Source organism: Danio aesculapii, chromosome 15 (assembly GCF_903798145.1).
Source record: "Danio aesculapii chromosome 15, fDanAes4.1, whole genome shotgun sequence".
Lineage (NCBI taxonomy): Eukaryota > Metazoa > Chordata > Actinopteri > Cypriniformes > Danionidae > Danio > Danio aesculapii.
Window position 1 is genome coordinate 15,683,044 of NC_079449.1, and position 20,653 is coordinate 15,703,696.

At 33.4% G+C, this 20,653-nt stretch overlaps 1 protein-coding gene across 1 annotated transcript in view; it reads left to right on the plus strand.

Annotated features, from left to right (window-relative positions):
* The window catches only part of nbeab (neurobeachin b), a 344,764-nt gene that overhangs the window by 43,140 nt on the left and 280,971 nt on the right, over positions 1-20,653 (plus strand). Inside the window, exon 16 of the mRNA XM_056474110.1 lies at positions 5,058-5,499. Within this exon, the coding sequence (XP_056330085.1) occupies positions 5,058-5,499 (442 nt within the window). The remainder of the gene's footprint in view (positions 1-5,057; positions 5,500-20,653) is intronic.

Here is a 20,653-nt window from a genome sequence, read left to right on the forward strand (position 1 = left end):
TGATAATGAATTTATCAAGATATTTGATATTATCACAATATTGATATAATATCGGGAAAAAGGCTACTTTAGCAGGTTTTTAGCAGGTATAACAAAAGATTATTTTGTGCATTCCTTTTGTGGGTAAACTAATAGTTCCAAACTAATTAAATTGGAAAATAATTATATAGTACAATAAGTAATACTTTACTGTACAGTCTTACTAGTCAGTGTTATTAAATACTCAATCAATGCATTAAAGAGTCCCTGTTTTGCATTAAAAAAGGTCATATTTTGATTTTGGGGGTCTCCAACAACAACTTCAAAAAACACATTCATTGTCTTATAATATGCATTTATTTTTACCTAATTATCCCAGCGACTTCCATATGAATCGTTCAGCGATTCATTTGTTCCCAAACCCCTCCTTAGCACCAAGCTAATCTGTGCTGATTGGACTGTGATGACCCAGTCTGTTGTGATTGGTTGACTGCGTTCAGCACTAGAAAGTGAAATGCCAACCATGGCTACAGTATGAAGTAGCAGAAAGTATGTGTGAGCCCAATGCAGGAATGCAATAAAGCAATGCAGTTAAACACCAGCATATTACTCTACTCTTAACCCTAACCCCACACATTCAGTATTAATCCACACAGTGGCAAAAGTTGAACTATTTTGAAACTTGACCACGCCGTTCGTGTGAGGAACAGCTGATGGTGGCCATAGCAACACTGGTTTAGAAATGCATTTAAATCGGTAAAGGAAGAAGTATGCGTCACGTTTTAACGTGGTTTTGGACGCAATGTGTGAACAGCCCCTTACAGATACACTGAGAGATACAGTACAAGCACTGATCTATAATAGATAAGTGATTACAAGCCGCGCAGGGCCATTACAACTTATAACACACAATTAAACACATATTTTGCAAACATATTTTGTTATGATCCGGAGGAAGAAGAAACTGGTTCATTTGAACTGTAAAAGTTACTGACAATGTCCCTGTTAAAGTCTGACAAAGTCCCATAGTCTCTGCTGCTCCTTCAATAGTAAACGGCCGGCGAATCCTACGTTGCAGCGTAGATTATTGTATCAATCATCAGAAAAATGACAGGAGCAAACACAGCACTAGGTTGGCTATACTGTGGTATTGTTGTGAAAATGAACTTTAACCCTTTATTCCCCTCAGCCGAATCCCCATCTGTCAGTGATCGTAATCTTCGCGCCATGATCAGTCCCGTGATCCCCGTGCCTCCGCTAGTGTGTGAAGGGGGAAAGTGCGTTCATATTTTACCGGAACTGGAACTACATATTTGGTGATGTACCGTGTCGATGTTGATGTGATCAATCAAAAGATCCGAACCCAACTCGATTCATTTATTCGACTCTGAGTCAACTATTTCGTTAAAGGATCAATAGTTTTAAACATGGTGCACTTTCAAATTTAAATCTCAGCTGGATTTTTTATTCACTTAATGCTGTTACACACTGCATTGAAGGTCATTTTCAAAAACCCTTAATAGGGGCTCTTTAACTAATGTCAACAGTGAGAAATTGATTTACATAATTATCACGTAATTGTTAGTGCATAAAAATGAACTTTACTCATTATCACCTAATTAATTTAATTATTTAAACACTTCATATTAAAACATATTCAATAAGACAGTTTAAAAGCATACTTTTGAATATTAATAAGAAGTTAATAAACATTAACAAAAAAAAATAACAAACCCAACATTCATTATCGCTGTAGTTTAATAAACCAATGTTAATTAAGAGAGCAGTATTATAAAGTTTTAAAAAACGTATCGGCCTATAAATTAGCTGAGAATTTTTAGTCAATATGTCAGACATGTAGTAGGTCAGATTATTATTCAAAAATATGACATTCAAAAACAATTAAAAGTGTATTTTTTAAATGTACTTATTATTACATGAAATTTATGTTTTTTTAAAGATAGAATCATATTAGCAAATATTGGAAATAATGGAGAAAATTGCCTTTAAAGTCTAATCGAAGTGCAATAGCAATGCACATTGAATATTAATTTAAAAATGGAGTTTTTAGATATTATTTACAGTAGGAAATGTACAAAATATCTTGATGGAACATTAACTTTACTTGATATCAGTAAATATTGGCAATAATGAAGAAAGTCACCTTTAAAGTCTTAATGAAGTGCAAAATCAATGACCATTACTAATCAAAAATGGAATTTTGATATGTTTATTTTCCATAGGAAATGTACAAAATATCTTGAAGGAACATTAAATTTACTTGATATCGCCAAATATTGGAAATAATAAAGAAAAACACCTTTAAAGTCGAAAGTTTTTATACAATGAATAACAGTTCAAAATGACCACTACCGCTGTGTGAGACGCCGCCACGGGTCAAAGGGATTACGAAAATGTGTTTAGATGTAACAGCAGTTTGTGACAATGCCACCAGGGGGGACAAAGGGACGGGATGTGAACGGACAGACAAATGCAGTAGCTGTAAATACCCTGCTACTGTAAATGAAATGAAATAATTAAAGCATTATACTTCCTTCATAGAACAAGCTTTATTATTAATACAAACTTGTAAATATGTATTTATAGTAGGAAATGTACAAAATATCTTGATAGAACATTACATTTACGAGAAATTATAATGATTTTTTTTTTGGCATAAAAGAAAAATCGATCATTTTGACCCATTCAATGTATTTTTGCCAATTGCCAAAAATATACCCATTCAACAAAAGCCTGCTTTTTGGCCCAGGGTCACATATTTGAAAATAAAAATTTCGTATTACTACATTTAGTGCTATGATGAACATCACTGTGAATACAACAATCTGAATATTATTTAAAAAAACTCTCTGAAAGTAGATTATTCACAGTATTTTGAAGCACTCACAATAACAATACCATACATGTTCATTACTGAAAATCGCCTTTATGTCTAATAGTAAGGAGAAAGAGTATAAAAAGAGAGAAGATGCATGAAAAACGAATATGAAGAGGCAGGGGCAGCGCTGCTATTTCCAGCCCCATCTGTCAGTGTCCATTAGGAAAGCAATCCACCAGAAGAGAATGGGATCATAGAGGCTGAGGCTCTCCGCTGCGTCGCCCTCATAAATTTCAGGGAAGAAAGGCTACAGATGGGAATTTTTCCAAACAGCATGTAGCAGGCCATTGTCTGCCACCAAATCGGCATCCAGACGTGCAGCACGGCTCAATCGGGCCCGCTGACCTTGTGCTTGATGAATATTACTGAGGAATGGCCAAACATCTGGAGAGTGACTGGATATGGACAAATAGGAGATTGCAGACAGAATGGGTTTGTCTGGAAAGAGTTTATTATGTAGGATGAAAGAAGATGCCCGCTGAGGAATCTGTAGAGTCGAGAGTACTTTTGAAGGACACAAAGACTCTTTGTTGTGCAATGATGAATATGGTTTCCTGGCTATTCTTTTATTCAGAAATGTCATTCAATTCAGTTATTTACCTGTAATATGGATATTTAATAAAAAATATATATAATTGTAACATGTAATTGTAATATAATTGTTTATATAATACAATGGTAAAAGCACATTTTTTATTTAAAATTATTATTACTGATTATTATTATTATTATTTAAAATATAGTAATTTAAAATATTAGAATTCTGAAAGGGAGTCATGACTGATTAAAATCTTCAAATGCAGACAAAAATATATAGGGTATATTCAGTGACATTAATAAGTAATGAATGCATTGTTATTGTATATTTATATATTTGTGAAGAAAAATGTTTATAAATCCTTAAATGATCTGGCACCACCTTAATTATCATATCTTTTACATGTATATAATCCTGGTAGGTCACTAAGGTCTTCTGATCAGTTTATTCTTTCTATACCAAGGTCCTGGTGTAAGCAAAGTGGGGATCGGGCTTTTGTTGTTATCAACCCAAAACTCTGGAACGGGCTTCAACCCCACATCAGACAAGCTCCAACTCTATCTGTTTTTAAATAGCTTCTGAAACTCCATCTTTGTTCTTTAGCATTTGAGCCTTTTAATGTTGAGGGGTTTGCCTTATGTAAAGGACTTATTTTAATTAGTATTGATTGTGTTCAGCACTTTGGGCAACGCTGTGTTGTAAAAAATGTGCTAAATAAATAAACTAACTAACTATATATCATTTATAGGTTAGATATTTTATATTTTAGATATTTTAATAAATAAAAACCTGTATAGATTATTATTATAAAGTACTGAGTACTAAGTAACAAGTATAGAGTAATATTATAATTAATTTGATAAAATAATGGGGGGAAAAGCTCATAAAATTATCATCAACTGGTCATCGGATTTCAATTCTGTTAAATCAATTTACCTACAGGTGAAATCAGTTAAAGTTATTAGCCCCCCTTTGAAATTTTTGAAATGATGTTTAACAGAGCAAGGAAATTTTCACAGTATGTCTGATAATATATTTTCTTCTGGAAAAAGTCTTAATTGTTTTAGTTCGGCTAGAATAAAAGCAGTTTTTAATTTTTAAAAACCATTTTAAGGTGAAAATTATTAGCCCCTTTAAGCTATATATTTTTTGATAGTCTATAGAACAAACCATTATTATACAATAACTTGCCTAATTACCCTAACCTGCCTAGTTAACCTAATTAATTAAGTTAAGCCTTTAATTGTCACTTTAAGCTGTATAGAAGAGTCTTGAAAAACATCTAGTATAATATTATTTTCTGTCATCATGGCAAAGATAAAATAAACCAGTTATTAGAAATGAGTTATTCAAACTATTATGTTTAGAAATGTGCTGAAAAAATCTTCTCTCCGTTAAACAGAAATTAGGGAAAAAAATAAACAGTAGAGCCAACAATTCAGGGGGTTAATAATTCTGATTTCAACTGTATATTGATAAATCTGTACATGTTTTGATTTTGTGAAGAAGTAAATATTATTGTGAATATAGAGTAACACTAATAATATTATAAAACAATTAAAAAAAATTAAATACAAAAAAGGTCATCTACTGTCAATCTGAGTTTAGTTTTGTTGAATTAATTCTCTTAATGTTCCTTAGATCACCCATCACTCCTCTCTGACGGTCGTAAGGAAGCTCTAGGTGTGCTGGAATCATCCCGTCATGAGTCGTCCCTCCCTCACTCTGACTCCGGCCTGGGAGATGACCAGGTGTCCAGTGTGATGAACGGGGCCGACTTGGACCTCGCCATGGGGGGCCCGAACGGCATGAGCGGCCTGTTCTGCACCCTGTCATCAGTGGCCCGATCTCAGGAGAGCTTGATTGAACCGTCCACTGTGGAGCACCTCAAAACCGCCTCGTCCATCTCTAGCATCAACCAGGCCAATAAAGGCATCAATGTGAAGGAGATCCTCAAGAGCCTGGTGGCGGCTCCGGTGGAGACCACAGAGAGTGGGACAGAAGCCCTGCCATATCCGGAGCAGCAGGCCATGAAGAGGGAAGCACAGGCCATGATGCCCATGCAGTTCCATTCGTTTGACAGGTACTGTACACTCATAGCCACAGTACAGTTGTTTTGAGATGTATTGACCTTCTTTTTCATGTACGAGCAGGCGCAGCCATTCATTTCCATTGATTTTTAGACATTAGAAACAGTTTGTTATACTGCTTGATGTTGCAAACTGATATTATATTATTATATTCAACTCTTTTTATGTATAGTCTTGAACACTTTTGCTGTAGAGCAAGTAGTTTAACCGTTTTCTGCCATTTTTATAGTATTTTTTCGTATTGGCAACTGAATCAGAAGTTCTAAAACAATCGTAAAAACAAGCACACTTCTGCATCACAGAATAAGGTCAATAGTCCACATCCTGTAGGTGTTTATTTGTGAATTGTCAGTATTTAGTAAAGGTAAAGTTTAATAAGATGCCCATCAGGTTGATACAAGCAATTTTTAAATAACAAACTGCTTATGTTATGTTTTCTGTATATATTTAGACATTTTTAGGACATTTCCAGGGTTAGTGGGTGTGTGATATTGCCAAGTGTGATCCTGAATTAACATCTATGTTGATTCTGGAACATCACTCCTGTTCGAAAATATAATCCATACTTAATCTCTACCCCTAAACCTAGCCCTACAGTAAATTATTCCTAAAGTCACATGGGAGTAGACGTTGTGTAACAAGGATGTACAGTAGAAGCACTAAACCTAAACTAAATAATCACTCAACTGTAATGTAACCCTAACTGTAAGCCTAAACTTAACATAAACTGTAAATTAATCCCTTAAATCTGATTGGCTGACTGAAATGTTGTTCCAGGATTAACATACAGTTAAAGTCAAAATTATTATTAATTAGATTTTTTTTTTTCTTCCTTTTTTAAATATTTCCCAAATTATGTTGAACAGAGCAAGGGAGTTTTCACAGTATGTCTGATCATATTTTTTATTAAATAAAAATTCTTATTTGTTTTATTTCAGGTAGAATAAAAGCAGTTTTTATTTTTTTATGAACCATATTAAGATCAAATTTATTAGCCCCTTTAAGATACATTTTTTCCTGATCTATAGAACAAACCATCATTATACAATAACTTGCCTAATTACCATAACCTGCCTAGTTAACCTAATCAACCTAGTTAAGCCTTTAAATGTCACTTTAAGCTGTATTGAAGTGTCTTGAAAAATATCTAGTAAAATATTATTTACTGTCATCATGCCAAAGATAAAATAAAATAAACCAGTTATTAGAAATGAGTTATTAAAACTATTATGTTTAGAAATGTGTTGAAAAAAATCTTCTCTCCGTTAAACAGAAATTAGGGGAAAAATAAACAGGGGGGCTAATAATTCAGGGGGGCTAGTAATTCTGACTTCAACTGTAGATGTTGATCCAGGAGCATTTTCTACTTGGTGAAATCACACTAACCATTCAGGTGCAATGAATCGTTGAACCGTTGTGGTACCTTTGAATGAAGCGTTCAAAGGTGCAATAGGAGATCTTGAAAAATGCTAATGTTAGCTAGAAAGCATAGAAAGCCTTCACATTCCACCTAAATCTCAATCCAAAGCCACGCCTGAACAACACGCACTAGACAACATCACTACAATAAATCATGTAACATTCACCAGAGAGAAAAATGTATAGCACAGTTAGTAATAACACCATACTTATTTGTTGATGTTTTGTCTGCCATTGGCTGAATTGCATCCGTGAATGTAGACAAACTAACATTAGGTTTTTATTTTCGTTTAAAAAAATTTCTCCTTCGCAGCTTGAAATTGTTTAGTTGAGAGTACACTTCTATCAGTATTGGATTACGGATATATACTTTGTATGCACGAATTTAAAAATAAATAAATTGGATCTTGTTTATTATAGTGCCTTATGATTTGTCACTGGTTTAAGTGCATGCACACATCACTGTAATTTATATAAAATGACAAGGAGGAAACAGCATATGTTAGTTGTTATTTTTAAAGCTTTAGTTGGTAAATTACCTCAGAACATATCTAGATTGTTGGTGTACTATTCAAATAGGTATAATACCAGATCAGCAGATTTACTCTTACTTAAGATGTCATTTTTTTCATACAGACTTACAGTAGGTCGCATTCTCTAAGTATGTTCCATATGTATGGAATGAGATTCAAGATATATTACATATGAAATCTGTACCATCCATCGCTATATTTAAAATATTTTAAAGACTATGTCTATTTAGAACAATGCATGTTTTAACAATTAATTTTGGTTTATATTATTTTTGTGTGTGTCTATGTCTTGTTATATGTATTTTTCTGTAACTCTGGCCTATGCAGCCTGTCTTAATCAGGACTCCCTGGTAGAAGAGATATTGTATCTCAATGGGACATTCCTGGTTAAATAATTAAATAAATAAATAAATTGTAATTCTTTTTGCTCCAACAAGGTGTGCAGAGATATACAATTACATATTTTGACAAGCAAGTAGGACAGCCTGTCATAATATTCAGTCAGAATGTACTGATTGGACAAACTTTCTGTTTCAACACCTTCCATTGGAGAATTACAATACATATAAATACATTTGAACCTCTTAGTTTAAGGATTGTTAAAAGGTGTAAAGAGACTTTCAACCAGCATAACAAAAATCGTTTACCTTTTTAAGTACAATTTAAGGCAGGGGTGGGCAAACTCGGTCCTGGAGGGTCAGTGTCCTGCACAGTTTAGCTCCAACATTAATCAAACACACCTGAACATGCTAATCAGTGTCTTCAAGATCACTAGAAATCTATAAGCCGGTGTGTTTGATTAGAGTTGGAGCTAAACTGTGCAGGACACCGGCCCTCCAGGACCGAGTTTGCCCACCCCTGATTTTAGGCCTATCATCAGCATTTGTATCATAATATTGACAAAATGTAAATAATTTTAGTGTAAAAAATAACAATAACCTTTTTCTGTGTACACATTTGTTTTTTACAATTTAACTTTTTCATTTTGCGTTTTTTGCAACACCATAAACCTGATTTGAAGAAAGCAAAAAATAAAAAAAGCACATATTTTAACTGAGGATTTATTTATTTATTTATTTATTTATTTATTTATTTATTTATTCTTTTAAATATCTACATTATAAATTCCTCGCCATGACCTTCATTCTTCACCCCATAAAATTCTAAATCTGTTTATTTTTTGTGAAGTGTTTTCTTTAACCTTTATTGAACCAGAAATGCTACATTTATATAATTCTATACAAAATGTATATTTAGTTTTTATAAAAAAAAATGACATACAGTGTATAAACAAAAAATTCCTGGTAAAATAATTAAATAAATAAATTGTAGTCCTTTTTGCTCCAACAAGGTGTGTTATTCACACCTAACATCTTATTCTGTGTCTTACAAAAGCCAACAACAGTCCTTTAGTGCTCATCCCATTTAGTGCTGTTGCTGTGTAAGCGCAATGCCATGTACCTCCACCAGATGGCAGCAGCACACATCAGCATGTGCGCCAAAAGTGAATCATGTGACTTTATCTTGACTGAAAGTGTCTTGTCACCAATAGCACGACAGTAGCCCATTTACTCCAGATGTATACGTACAAGGCCCTTAAAAGTACAGTGACCTTTTCTGTGCGCTTGCAATCTTTTCCGTGCCTTTAAACACTACACGATAGATCACCGTCAAACAGTGATGAATTCTGGGATTAGTCTTTTCCCTGAGGAATGACCATAATGATTTTCTCGGTCATAAGCAAGCTATAACTCACTTTAAATTCTCCATACTTTCTATCAGGAAGAATTGCTGTGTTTGAAAGCGTCCGTGGCGTGTTTACATTCCGAGGCCAGATAAAATCTCGGCGTGATTTGTCTCTGCTCTTAACACGTCTTCGGTTGTGCTGCGAAGCTGTTGCTGTTCATGGCTGGGCAATATCAACATGTGTAAACAGAATTTGTGTAAGTGGAAAAAGATCTTTTTTTATATAATAACCTGTTCACTTCGGATAAAATTTACCTCCATTTGAATGTGAAGAGGCTTTGCTGGACACAATGCTTGATGATGTGTTCAGGCTGATCTCATTTGCGTTTGCACATGATGTTTCAACTACTTTTTTTTTCTTTTTCTTTTGGATATAGGCTAAAGTGAAGTTTATAGATATGTTGACAGGTGCCCTGATTAATTGTGTGTTCTGTATACAGGTATATATAAGTACATGTAGCATAATTTACAAAAGACAACATTAAAATGTCATTCAGTGTAACCAGGGATGGTCAAAAATACATTGAAATGTATTTTAAAATAAAATACCAAAATACCTCAGTTTTATGTGTATCAAAATAAACTACAAAATACAGCAGCCACAACAAGTATCAAAATAAAATGCTGTATTTTTACTGCAATACTACAAAATACTTTTACTAGGGAGCATGAAATTTCTTTGCAAACATTCCATCAATAGGCATATCCGATCAATCCCTTCACCATAATTAAACATTAAACTGAGTGAAGTAAACAATGATTGATAGCAACAGCTTTTTTCTTAGCAAGTTTAAGTCAACTTCTCTGCCACCTCATTCACCTCTATTAAACATAAAAAGTAACTTGTGTTTTTCTTTTTGATTTTAGTAGATTTTGTACAAATTACATAAAGCACTGTCTTATAGATGTTCTCGTTAATCATTGTAAAAACCATTTAATGCAGATAATGAGTTACTATATCGTTTGATTATGAAACTGCCACCATCTCTTAAAATTCTTATATTTCAATTTTCTTTGCAGTTGAACTCTTCAATACTCAATGTAAAATTTCAAAAAAATGTCCAGTTTTGGTCATTTCCATAAATCATGTTTTTAATATTATTTTGTATCAATTTAATTTAATTTAATTTTTTTGCAATTGTATATATGTATATATATATATATATGTATATATTTATATATATATATGTATATATTTATGTATATATATGTATATATTTATGTATGTATATATATGTATATATATTTATGTATATATATGTGTATATATATATATGTATGTATGTATGTATGTATATATGTGTGTATATATTTATGTATATATAAATGTATATATTAATATATATACTGTATATGTGTGTGTAAAAGCGCTTTTTACAGTTATCTATACAGTTTATTATCTACACCGAATGCTTATTAAATCAGAAAACAATTAGTATTTTTGATAGTTATTATTTTACTTGACTTTGTTTTGCAGTGACTGCTATTATTTTCAGTTAGTTTTAGGTTTTCATTTATTGTGAATTATTTTATTTTATGTCAGTTAACGATCGTTTTTTGACCAATAGATTTAGTCTTAAGTTTTGTTTTATTTACTAAAATAACCTTGCTTCCACTTAAAGATTGAGTCACAGGAACAATGGATCTGCAGTAATACATGCATCTGCCACAGATGAGGTGTGCTGCTGACTAGTAAAGGTGGTGTGTGTGTGTGTGTGTGTGTGTGTGTGTGTGTGTGTGTGTGTGTGTGTGTGTGTGTGTGTGTGTGTGTGTGTGTGTGTGTGTGTGTGTGTGTGTGTGTGTGTGTGTGTGTGTAGATGTGTTTGTGAGTGTTAGGGAGGGTCTCCAGGGCGTTGATGACAGATTAAACAGAAGCGCCCCGCCGCGGCCCCAGCTCCCCTCCTGTCTACCTCACCCCTCAGCACCCTAATAGAGGCTGGCAGGCAGAAATGAGTTGCCATGGCAGAGTGTATTATTTTTGAAATGCTTTCACACAGGCCGTCCGCAGACGCCGGGTCGTACCACTCACTCCCGCATGCTTTAATGTCATCTGCCGGCCCTGAAATTGCTGTGTCTAATTGTTTGCCACCTGCCACCAAATGAGCTGCCAGACGTGGACAGGCTTCTTCGATTGTCTGTCAGAACCTCAATAGATTGGGAGTGACAACATCAAAAAAAAAAAAAAGACTCAAACGCGAGAGAGATGAGGAACGACTTCCCATCACCGTGACTTTCCAAGAGTGATTTTTTTTCAATTAGTATTGAATAACCAGGAAGCTGTGTTTGCAGATGGGGCCACCACCATGAAGGCTTTGAAAGTCAATTCAACTCCAAGAGTTTTGGAGTGACACTTTAAAGGTATAGTTCACTCAAAAATGAGATTTCTGTCATTATTTACTGACCCTTCACTTGTTCCAAACCGCTTTGACTTCCTTTTTTTTTTGTTGAAAGCTTGAAACCTGTTCCCATTAACTTTGTTAGTTTTTCTTTTTCTGCATAAGGATGTTAATGGTTACAGGTTTTCAGCTTTCTTCAAAATATGTCATTTTGTGTTCAACAGAAGAAAGTCATAAAGGTAAGGGACCACTTAAGGGTTACTAAATAGTGAGTAATGTTTATTTGGGAGGAACTATCACTTTAAATACGAAAGTCAGTGGCATCGCTAAACCCCATTTACTGTACCACGACATGCGCCCCAGTAAAAATTGCCATTGCCAAAGTAAATGCTTTGAGATACGATTTACTTTATATGCAAGTGTATTTATTAAGAGGGGTTATCCCACTATAAAGGTGTTATTCTCAATGTGTAACCGAACCAACGTTGGTGAAAGCAAAATGAAAACTGAAGTGTTCACGCAGAAAACCATACACTGAAAAAAATTATTCAAACATGATTCCTTGGATTTACTAAATTTTTTTACGTTAAGTGGTTGTAAACAATTTATTTGGGCTGAATTTAAACAAACAAATTAAGTTGAACATTGTTAAATTTAATTTGTTTGTTTAAATTCAACACAAATAAATTGTTTGCAACAATTTTGCATGCAACACTTTTTTCAGTGTACTTAAGCCCAGAAAACTGTATTAGCACGCCCCATGCATGCGCTGAGCTGCTCTGCTGACTGTGTGAGTTCTGGTTGTGAACATGCATGGCGAAAAAGTACGATCTTAGCTTATCACTAGGCCCGTATGAATTCCGCAGATTTTTAGCCCATCATTGATTCTGCTTATTTACTCATGTAAATGTGTGTGAATTTCAATTTATTCAGTTTTTAAATTATTACAGTAATATTATTGACTAATATGAAAATATTTATATGATTTATTACAATACAGTTTGTAAAGTAATATTTTTCTGTCTTTAAGTAGATATATTATATGAGAGACTTGCTTTGTTTTGTTGTTTTGTTTTTGCTTTTGTTGCTTTGGATCTAATTGAATTTGCATTGTAAATATTAAAAACAAGTTAAAACGGTGTTATTTTTTTATTTAATATTAAGGTTTTAGTTATGATACTCCCAAAATAATTCAGCATAAATCCGCAGATTTTTACCAAAATTCTGTGCAGAAATAGCAAAAATGTCCGCAGATTCGTCTGGCCCTACTTATTACACAGTTGTTTTTACTTTGTTTTCCGGTTACATTTAGGATTTCTTTCTGTTATTTATTTAGAATAATAATTGTATAATAATAATAATATTAATTACTTTTATTTATAAATACTTTTATTTATTCATTCATTTTCTTTTTGACTTAGTCCCTTTATTAATCAGGGGTCGCCACAGCGAAATGAACCACCAAAGTATCCATATGTTTAACGCAGCGGATGCCCTTCCTGCTCCAACACATCACAGGGAAACATCCATACACACTCAATCACACACATACACTACAGACAATTTAGCTTACCCAATTCACCTATACCGCATTGTACACAAACTAAAACCAGAGTTTCAATGCTTCTTGAAAATGCTTGAATTACAGACATATAGATTCAAGGCCTGGAAAGTACTTAAAAACAAGGTCCTTGCAAGTGCTTGAATTAAAGTTGAAATGACATTTGTTTTTGGTGATATTTTAACAATTGTTATGCTGCTGTCAAAAACCGATTTAAAACAAAAATGAGAAAATCTTAATTCAAAAATATGACCTTTAAATTTTGTGCAAAATATCTGAAAAAAGATTAAAAAGGACAAAAAAAATCACATTTTATCAATATTTCAGAAACCATTTATTTGAATATTACCAGTTTTGAATTGAGCAAATTTTTCTTATATTTCTTTGAACGGCACATTTAAACATGATCATTACTCATGACATTTTATCTAAATATTGTGTAAGTGAAATATTAAGTGCAGTAAAGACTGTCATGGAAAATTACAAAGTGCTTGATTCAAAATTAATGGTGATTTTAAAAAGTCATTGAAAATCCTTGAATGTGCTGTTTAGGAAAGAATGGGAATCCTTATAATCTTTTGTTTTTAAAGTAAATACTGGAAATAGATTTTTTATAGCATTGTTTACAGGCAGATTTGAAAGGTCTTATAGAACAGATCAAAAGAGAAAGCAATGTCCTAATAAACCATCAAACAATCTTTTTCAGTGGTAAGAAATAATACATTATATATAATATATAATTTTTTTTTAAATAGCTCTTTATTATTTTATTTTATTTTATTTTATTTTATTTTATTTTATTTTATTTTATTTTATTTTATTTTATTTTATTTTATTTTATTTTATTTTATTACATCTGTGAATTAATTTATATATAAAAAGCACCTAGACTGTTTTGAAGTTTGTTATTTAGAGCTGAGGAAAAACCTGGGTGGCATGAAAAATCTTGCAGTATAATCAGTAGCCTTTTTCTATCCTCCACACATATGATAGTGCTCTGTAATAATGTTAGAATAACGTTCTTTAAAACAAAAATCTAACATTTTATTTAAGTTAGTAACACTTTCTAGGCTAACCAAAAGCAAATCTTTAAAAAAACACATTCTGGCAACCAAAAACTAATGATAATTTCACTTCATAAGACCTCAGTGCATCGTTTTGAGTGACTGGTGTTCATTTTGATTTGCCTGTATATGCATTTTGTATTTTTGACTCTCAAAAATGCTGGTAACAGTTGACTTGTATTTTATGAATGATTTCAATTAAAAAATGTATTTGATGTTCTACTAAAAAAAAAGTCACCTATATTTTGTATGGCCTAAGGGTGAGTAAAGTATTAGCAATTTTTTTGGCTAAAGAATCGTCAGTGGAGACCATGGTAATACAACTAAAATTCACTATTATTTAAAAACTGCACTCATAATTTTTAATGTCATTGTTCTTTTATGCAGCAAGACTGTTTGTAATCCTAATAGCCATTTCAAATAAAACATACAGTATAAACTATTTGCATTATTCATAGTCTACCCAAGATTAATCCATGCTTTATTCAAAGCAAGTCAATTAAAAAAAGAATCCTATTAATAAAATATGCGGCAGATAATTCATACATCATTCACAAGCCCCAAGCCAGTGAATAATTCATGAGGAGTGTTCATATTTTATTACAAGCTTGTTTATCAGTCTAATACTATCAGCTCTACCTGTCAAATACCTGCAAGAAGTCGACATGTTATGAGTAATAAATGTTGTGTGGTGAGGGGGAAAAGGATCTCTGCACAAAAAATGTTCTGATAAGATGCAAACTAAGTTGTACGGTTAATAAATGACTTGTAATTTTTTTTAATGAAGTGTACAGTAAGATTAGAATGTCAATTTTACTTATTTTACTAATGTAACAGTTGCTGCTAATAATTAGTAGAACTTATTTGGATGATGTTGTTTTCGCCAAATAGTTCATTAAAAAATGTAAATATTCAATTTTTATATAATGTTGAAATTATGATCAGTGATGCTAATGAATTGAATAGTATTAAATAATTCAATTTAAGTTAAACACTATATAGGATCTAGTAGCATATATTTCTTATTATTAATGTTATGCGCAGAGACTGCTTGTAATCCTAGTAGCAATTTGAAATAAAGTATAGAAAGTATTTGCTTAACATGCATGAATAATGTATGCTGAAGGCTGAAATTATGCTAACAACTCTTCTGGTAAAATGCAAACGGAAGTTTAGGATTAATGTTTGACTCATAAGTATGTCTTGTATATGCAGACATGTCTTAAATTATGCAGCTACAAGAATAATGCCAAGAACGAGAACTATAAACATAACTGTAACATTAACTAACACTTTCCAAACCAACACTATAGGAAATGCTACAGTAGGTTATTTTAAAAGCCCCAATATACTCACAGCAGAATTATTTTCTGAATTTAGAATTATTTACACATTATCCCCTCAATTGTAAGTCGCTTTGGACAAAAGCATCTACTAAATGACTAAATGTGCTTCTCAAACACTTCAAAAACACTTTAATTCACGTTTGGCATTAACAGAGCATTATAGAGACAATCGGCGCATCCAAAATTGTATACTTTCCTAATACTGTATATACTGTTGCACATGAAAGACAGCTAGCTGAGTAGTATGTTCAAATGCATAGTAATCATAAAACAGTAGGCGATTAGTACCTACTACATCTGACAAAATTCTGTTCACTTTGCTATCACATAAGGCAACATGAGAGAATCCATGAATGGTAGTGAAGCAACACAGCTGATGCAGAAAGATCATGTAGTCCACGGGTGTCAAAGTCACACTGCACAGTTTAGTTCCAACCCTAATTAAACACACCTGATCAAACTAATCGAGTCCTTCAGGCTTGTTTGAAACCTACAGGTAAATATGTTGAAGCAGGGTTGGAACTAAACTGTGGAGGGCTGCGACCCTCCAGGAACTGGCTTTGACACCTGTGATGTAGGGGATAAAGTACATCCAGGTGGTTGTTAATGCAGAAAAAAGCCTGACAAGCTTATTGGCATCTCGATGCAAAGCAGAGCACTGTTGTATAAGACTGAAGGGCTTTAAAACAACCGCCTGGATGTACTTTATCCCACTTTTTATACAACTACTTAACACAAAACGTCAAATTTGAAGCAGAACATTGTTCTGAGCTGCAATAGTTTATTAGTTATTTAATTAAAGACAAGACAGAAATGAAAATGGCTCAATGGAGCTGATTCAGCATACACTAACCTACATATTATTCAGTCACAGCACTGCACCTAACAGTCGAGAATATATATGCATATGATTTTTTGCACATTAAACAGCTATACATGCAATATTGTATATAGTAATATACTGTACTCACATTTGTCAAAATTGTATATTCTTTTTTTTTTATTGTTCCTTTTTTAATTATCTGTTGCTGTGTCCCAATTTGCATACTGTTTCTCCTAAATAGTATTTGAAAATAGAATTAGTATGTTGAAAAGAGTATGCCAAACAGTCCCGGATGGTTTATTATTTCCACAAAAAATTTTAAGTGTAGAACTGTCCATACTCTAACCGCTGTGTTTGCCCACATTACATTGCACGTTGGACGTGATTTCGATTAGAACTACAAATGCGGGGAAAAAAGTGTATATAAACTACAAACATGATGGACGCACGCGACCAACCATCAAGTAGAGAGGCTTTGGTAAAGATGTTTGTATGACTGCTAATTCATATCTAGCCAACTGGAAAATATTTAAACCATGTTTTCTGTGTTATATTTCATCTGCAACATCAATACTGAACTTATATAAAGATGTGTTTGGACATTAACGTCTGAGTGCATAATAATCCAAAGACCTGGGGAGATTTCTCTGCATAAAAGACTCGCGAATGGCAGATTATTATTACTATTAAATATGACAGAAATGTAGATGATGTGCGGATAATTGACTGGGCTCATAACCAAGCAACACAACAATCTGTTAACGTGGAAGTATTATGTCCCAAAGCATGCATACTTTTCTGTTACACACTCAAAAGTAAATATTTTTCCTTCACAAAAAAAGTTCATACTTTGAGGCCGTAGTATAAGTATGCAAATTGGGACGCAGCATGTCTTTAGCCCCTTTCACACAGTGATACCGGTAAATATCCGGAAAATTACCAGAACGACTTTACCGGTATTTTCAAAAAGGGTCTGTTCACACATACAGACCTTTCCGGAAAATGACCAGTAATTTACCGGAAAGGTCTGTATGTGTGAAAAGAGGCTTTTGTCATGTCAATGTGTTCCACTGTGGAAACTTCTCTCATGACAACAAATTTCTCATACAGTATGTGTAAGCATACTTGGCAATAAAGCTCTTTATGATTCTAATTCTGATTCTATATATAAATATATACATTGACAGTCAAGGTGATTGGAAGTTCCCAGATGAGCCTGTGTTATTAGTTTCAGCAGTTGTTATCTCGGAATAACATCCTTTTGAATGTTGTGATTGACAAATCAGAATCAATTGTCCAGATAGTCATGTAATAAGTAATAAACTCTATTCATACTACTCACATTCATGTTATATAGATCATACTTTGCTAAAAGTCATAAAATAAAATCCAATGTACGACCTACTTTAGTATGCAATTTCAGAACCAGCTAATGGTAAAGACTTACTGTACAGTATGCATTTAAAGGGCCATGAAACTTCCCGGTCTCAGCAAGGTGTTTTCACACCTGTAGTTTGAAAAAAAGTCAGGAAAGTGGAGGAGTCCAGCTTTGTTTAGGTGGGAGTGTCGAGTGGCTAAAGGAGGAAGAGTTTGCATGAAAATGAGAGTTTCTGTTCAAGCACAACAACACAGAGACACAGGGGAGAAAGACAGTGCGTTTACAAAGACATCAGTAATCGAATTATTTGTCCACCGAATTATTTGTTATTAATTTGTCCACTTTAACTGCAGTTTGGCACTTTCATTCATTTACATTTCATGCATGCCCCCTGTGACAAACGAGATATTGGATGCGATGAACTGCTGGAAGAGTTTAGTTTTAATGGAAATGGTTTGATAGCGTACCGCACGCCATATGGGAGAAAAAAAACCCCGTGTCTCTGTGTACAGACTATCCTGTCACAAAATTCAGCAAAAATCTTACACAATGGTAATACTTTGATTAAGGTGTTTACATTCAAAGACCAGCATTTACAGTGAATCTTTCAGCCCATAATATTGTAGTGATATTAACATACTGTAAAGGTAGTAACAAAATCATTTTGACTAAGGTACGTTTTTAAAAACTGAAAAAGTACTGATGACTATACTAACTTTGCCTCTGAATAAACATAAACAAAGAACACTGATCATTCACTTACTAAATCTGTAGAGACAGGATAATCAACACGAACCGCGTCTTTTTTTTTTTAAAAGAAGACGAGTGTCAAATCCGGATTTCACCATTTGCAGATGTGAAAAGCTCTTAGGTAAAAAAAAAGTTCCTTACAAACAAATTTTTGTCGCATGTTAGCAGACTACTGTAATCCCCACGTGAGTCCAGCTGCGCTCTCATAGTTTAGAATTGAAAACAAAACCTTTGTTGCAGCACATTTATAAACGCAACACTGACAACCCATGTCTCCAAACAGTTCTTCTTCTTCCACTTGTTTTAATTACAGTTGGAAACACAATGTGGCGTCTCTCTGCCGTCTGAACATTGTAACAGGCAAAAACAGTCTTCGAAGCTGTCATGCAAATTGATGAAGTTGCACCTCATACACAATAGAGCACGCTTATTGGTTCGAACCAAGTCTATCTCTTGGATTAATGATGAAAGCTCAAAAACATCACGTTGTACTCGTCGGTACAGACAGCCAGTCTACAGGCTGGAATTTACACAAGGATCTAATTGCCGTGTCGTAGCTTCAAAATTTCTTTTCAAACTGGAAGAACAAATTTGCTTGAAATAACCCCAAAACAACCAATTTTCACTCTTTTGTGAAACAGATGTGTCCTAATAGTGTTTTTAGCAGCGTGGGACACATATATGACTGCCAACATTTAAAAAAATGCATTTTGGTGATCCTTTAAGAGTGTGTTATGCTTTGTAGTGCTTAAAGTAATAGTTCACCCAACAATAAAAATGTTCCGGGCTTGATTCCCAGGCCCGACAGATTTTGATTGTTTTTTTGGGGGGGACAACTTAATTATTTTATGTTTAATCCACTTAAATTTGTAAAAATGTATAACTTATTATTTTTATTATTATTTATTTTTATTTTATTATTTTTTTTTATAAAATATTTTCTACATTAAACAGAGAAAAAGAAACTTATTAAGCATTGGAGCCACTTTAGAGTAAGTAAATGATGAGTAAATTTTCATTTTTGGGGTACAATGTCCCTCTGAGAGAAAACATGTGTCACCGAAAATGTTTGCTTCCTTGCATGCGATCTCAGAGAAGCTCTCGGTGTCACGTCAGCAGATTAAAGAGAGCGTGCCGTCATATTTTCTCTCTGTACAGTGTCTGTCCGAGGTCACAATGTAAAGCGTCAGGAGGCTTAACAGGTGACATTAACACCAGTCCTGCGCACCATCACCCAAAAAAAAGCACGCAGAATCTCTCTATCGGCCAGCATCTCCAACCGCGATAAGAAAACCAGACCAATGTGCACACCAACAAAACATCATTCCATCCCACAAAGCACTTGACTCTGTCGTGTGTATAATATCAGACTAATCCTCTCCTGCTCTTCGCTATCAGGCTAAGGTGGGTTTCTGTGAATCTGTGAAGATATACAGAAGATTATCAGCGAGGTTAAGAGTTTAATGTGAACTCGTGATCTTGCTCACTCGTCTCCGGGCTCTATTTTCAGCTTGTTAGAATGTTGCCTCTGGATGCCATGTGATTTTGCTAAAATAAGCCAGAGGAATAAAAGTTCTTATTGGCATAATTGAGTCGATTAGTATATTTAGAGTCTTTTTAATGAGTTAATGTGGTTAGCAGCTATATTTAGAGCGTATTTCTTTAATTAGCTTTTCATAGATTGCAGCTGACCAGTGTTGGACGGTCAGAGGAGGATGATTGTTGGAACTGTGATTTGGGCCTGGTTTTTTGTAACAAGAGGAGTGTTGATTTTATGCCTTACCGTATCTTGCAGTTGCTTTGTAAAACTATATTTTGTTGTTGCTTAATGATATTTGTTTTTTTCTTTACTGATTTAAAAAATGTTATTTTATACTCACAGTTCTTATTAGTTAATTTAATAGGGTGAAGTTCTAAAATGATTTATATATATATATATATATATATATATATATATATATATATATATATAGATAGATAGATAGATAGATAGATAGATAGATAGATAGATAGATAGATAGATAGATAGATAGATAGATAGATAGATAGATAGATCGATCAGATCCATTTCTGATTTTTATGCTGACATGTTTATCTATTTGTTTATTTTACATAGTTTGTTTATTTTTGGGTTGTTTTTTTTGGTTGTTTCTTGATTTTTTTAAGTGTGAAAAAAAAATCTAACTAATAT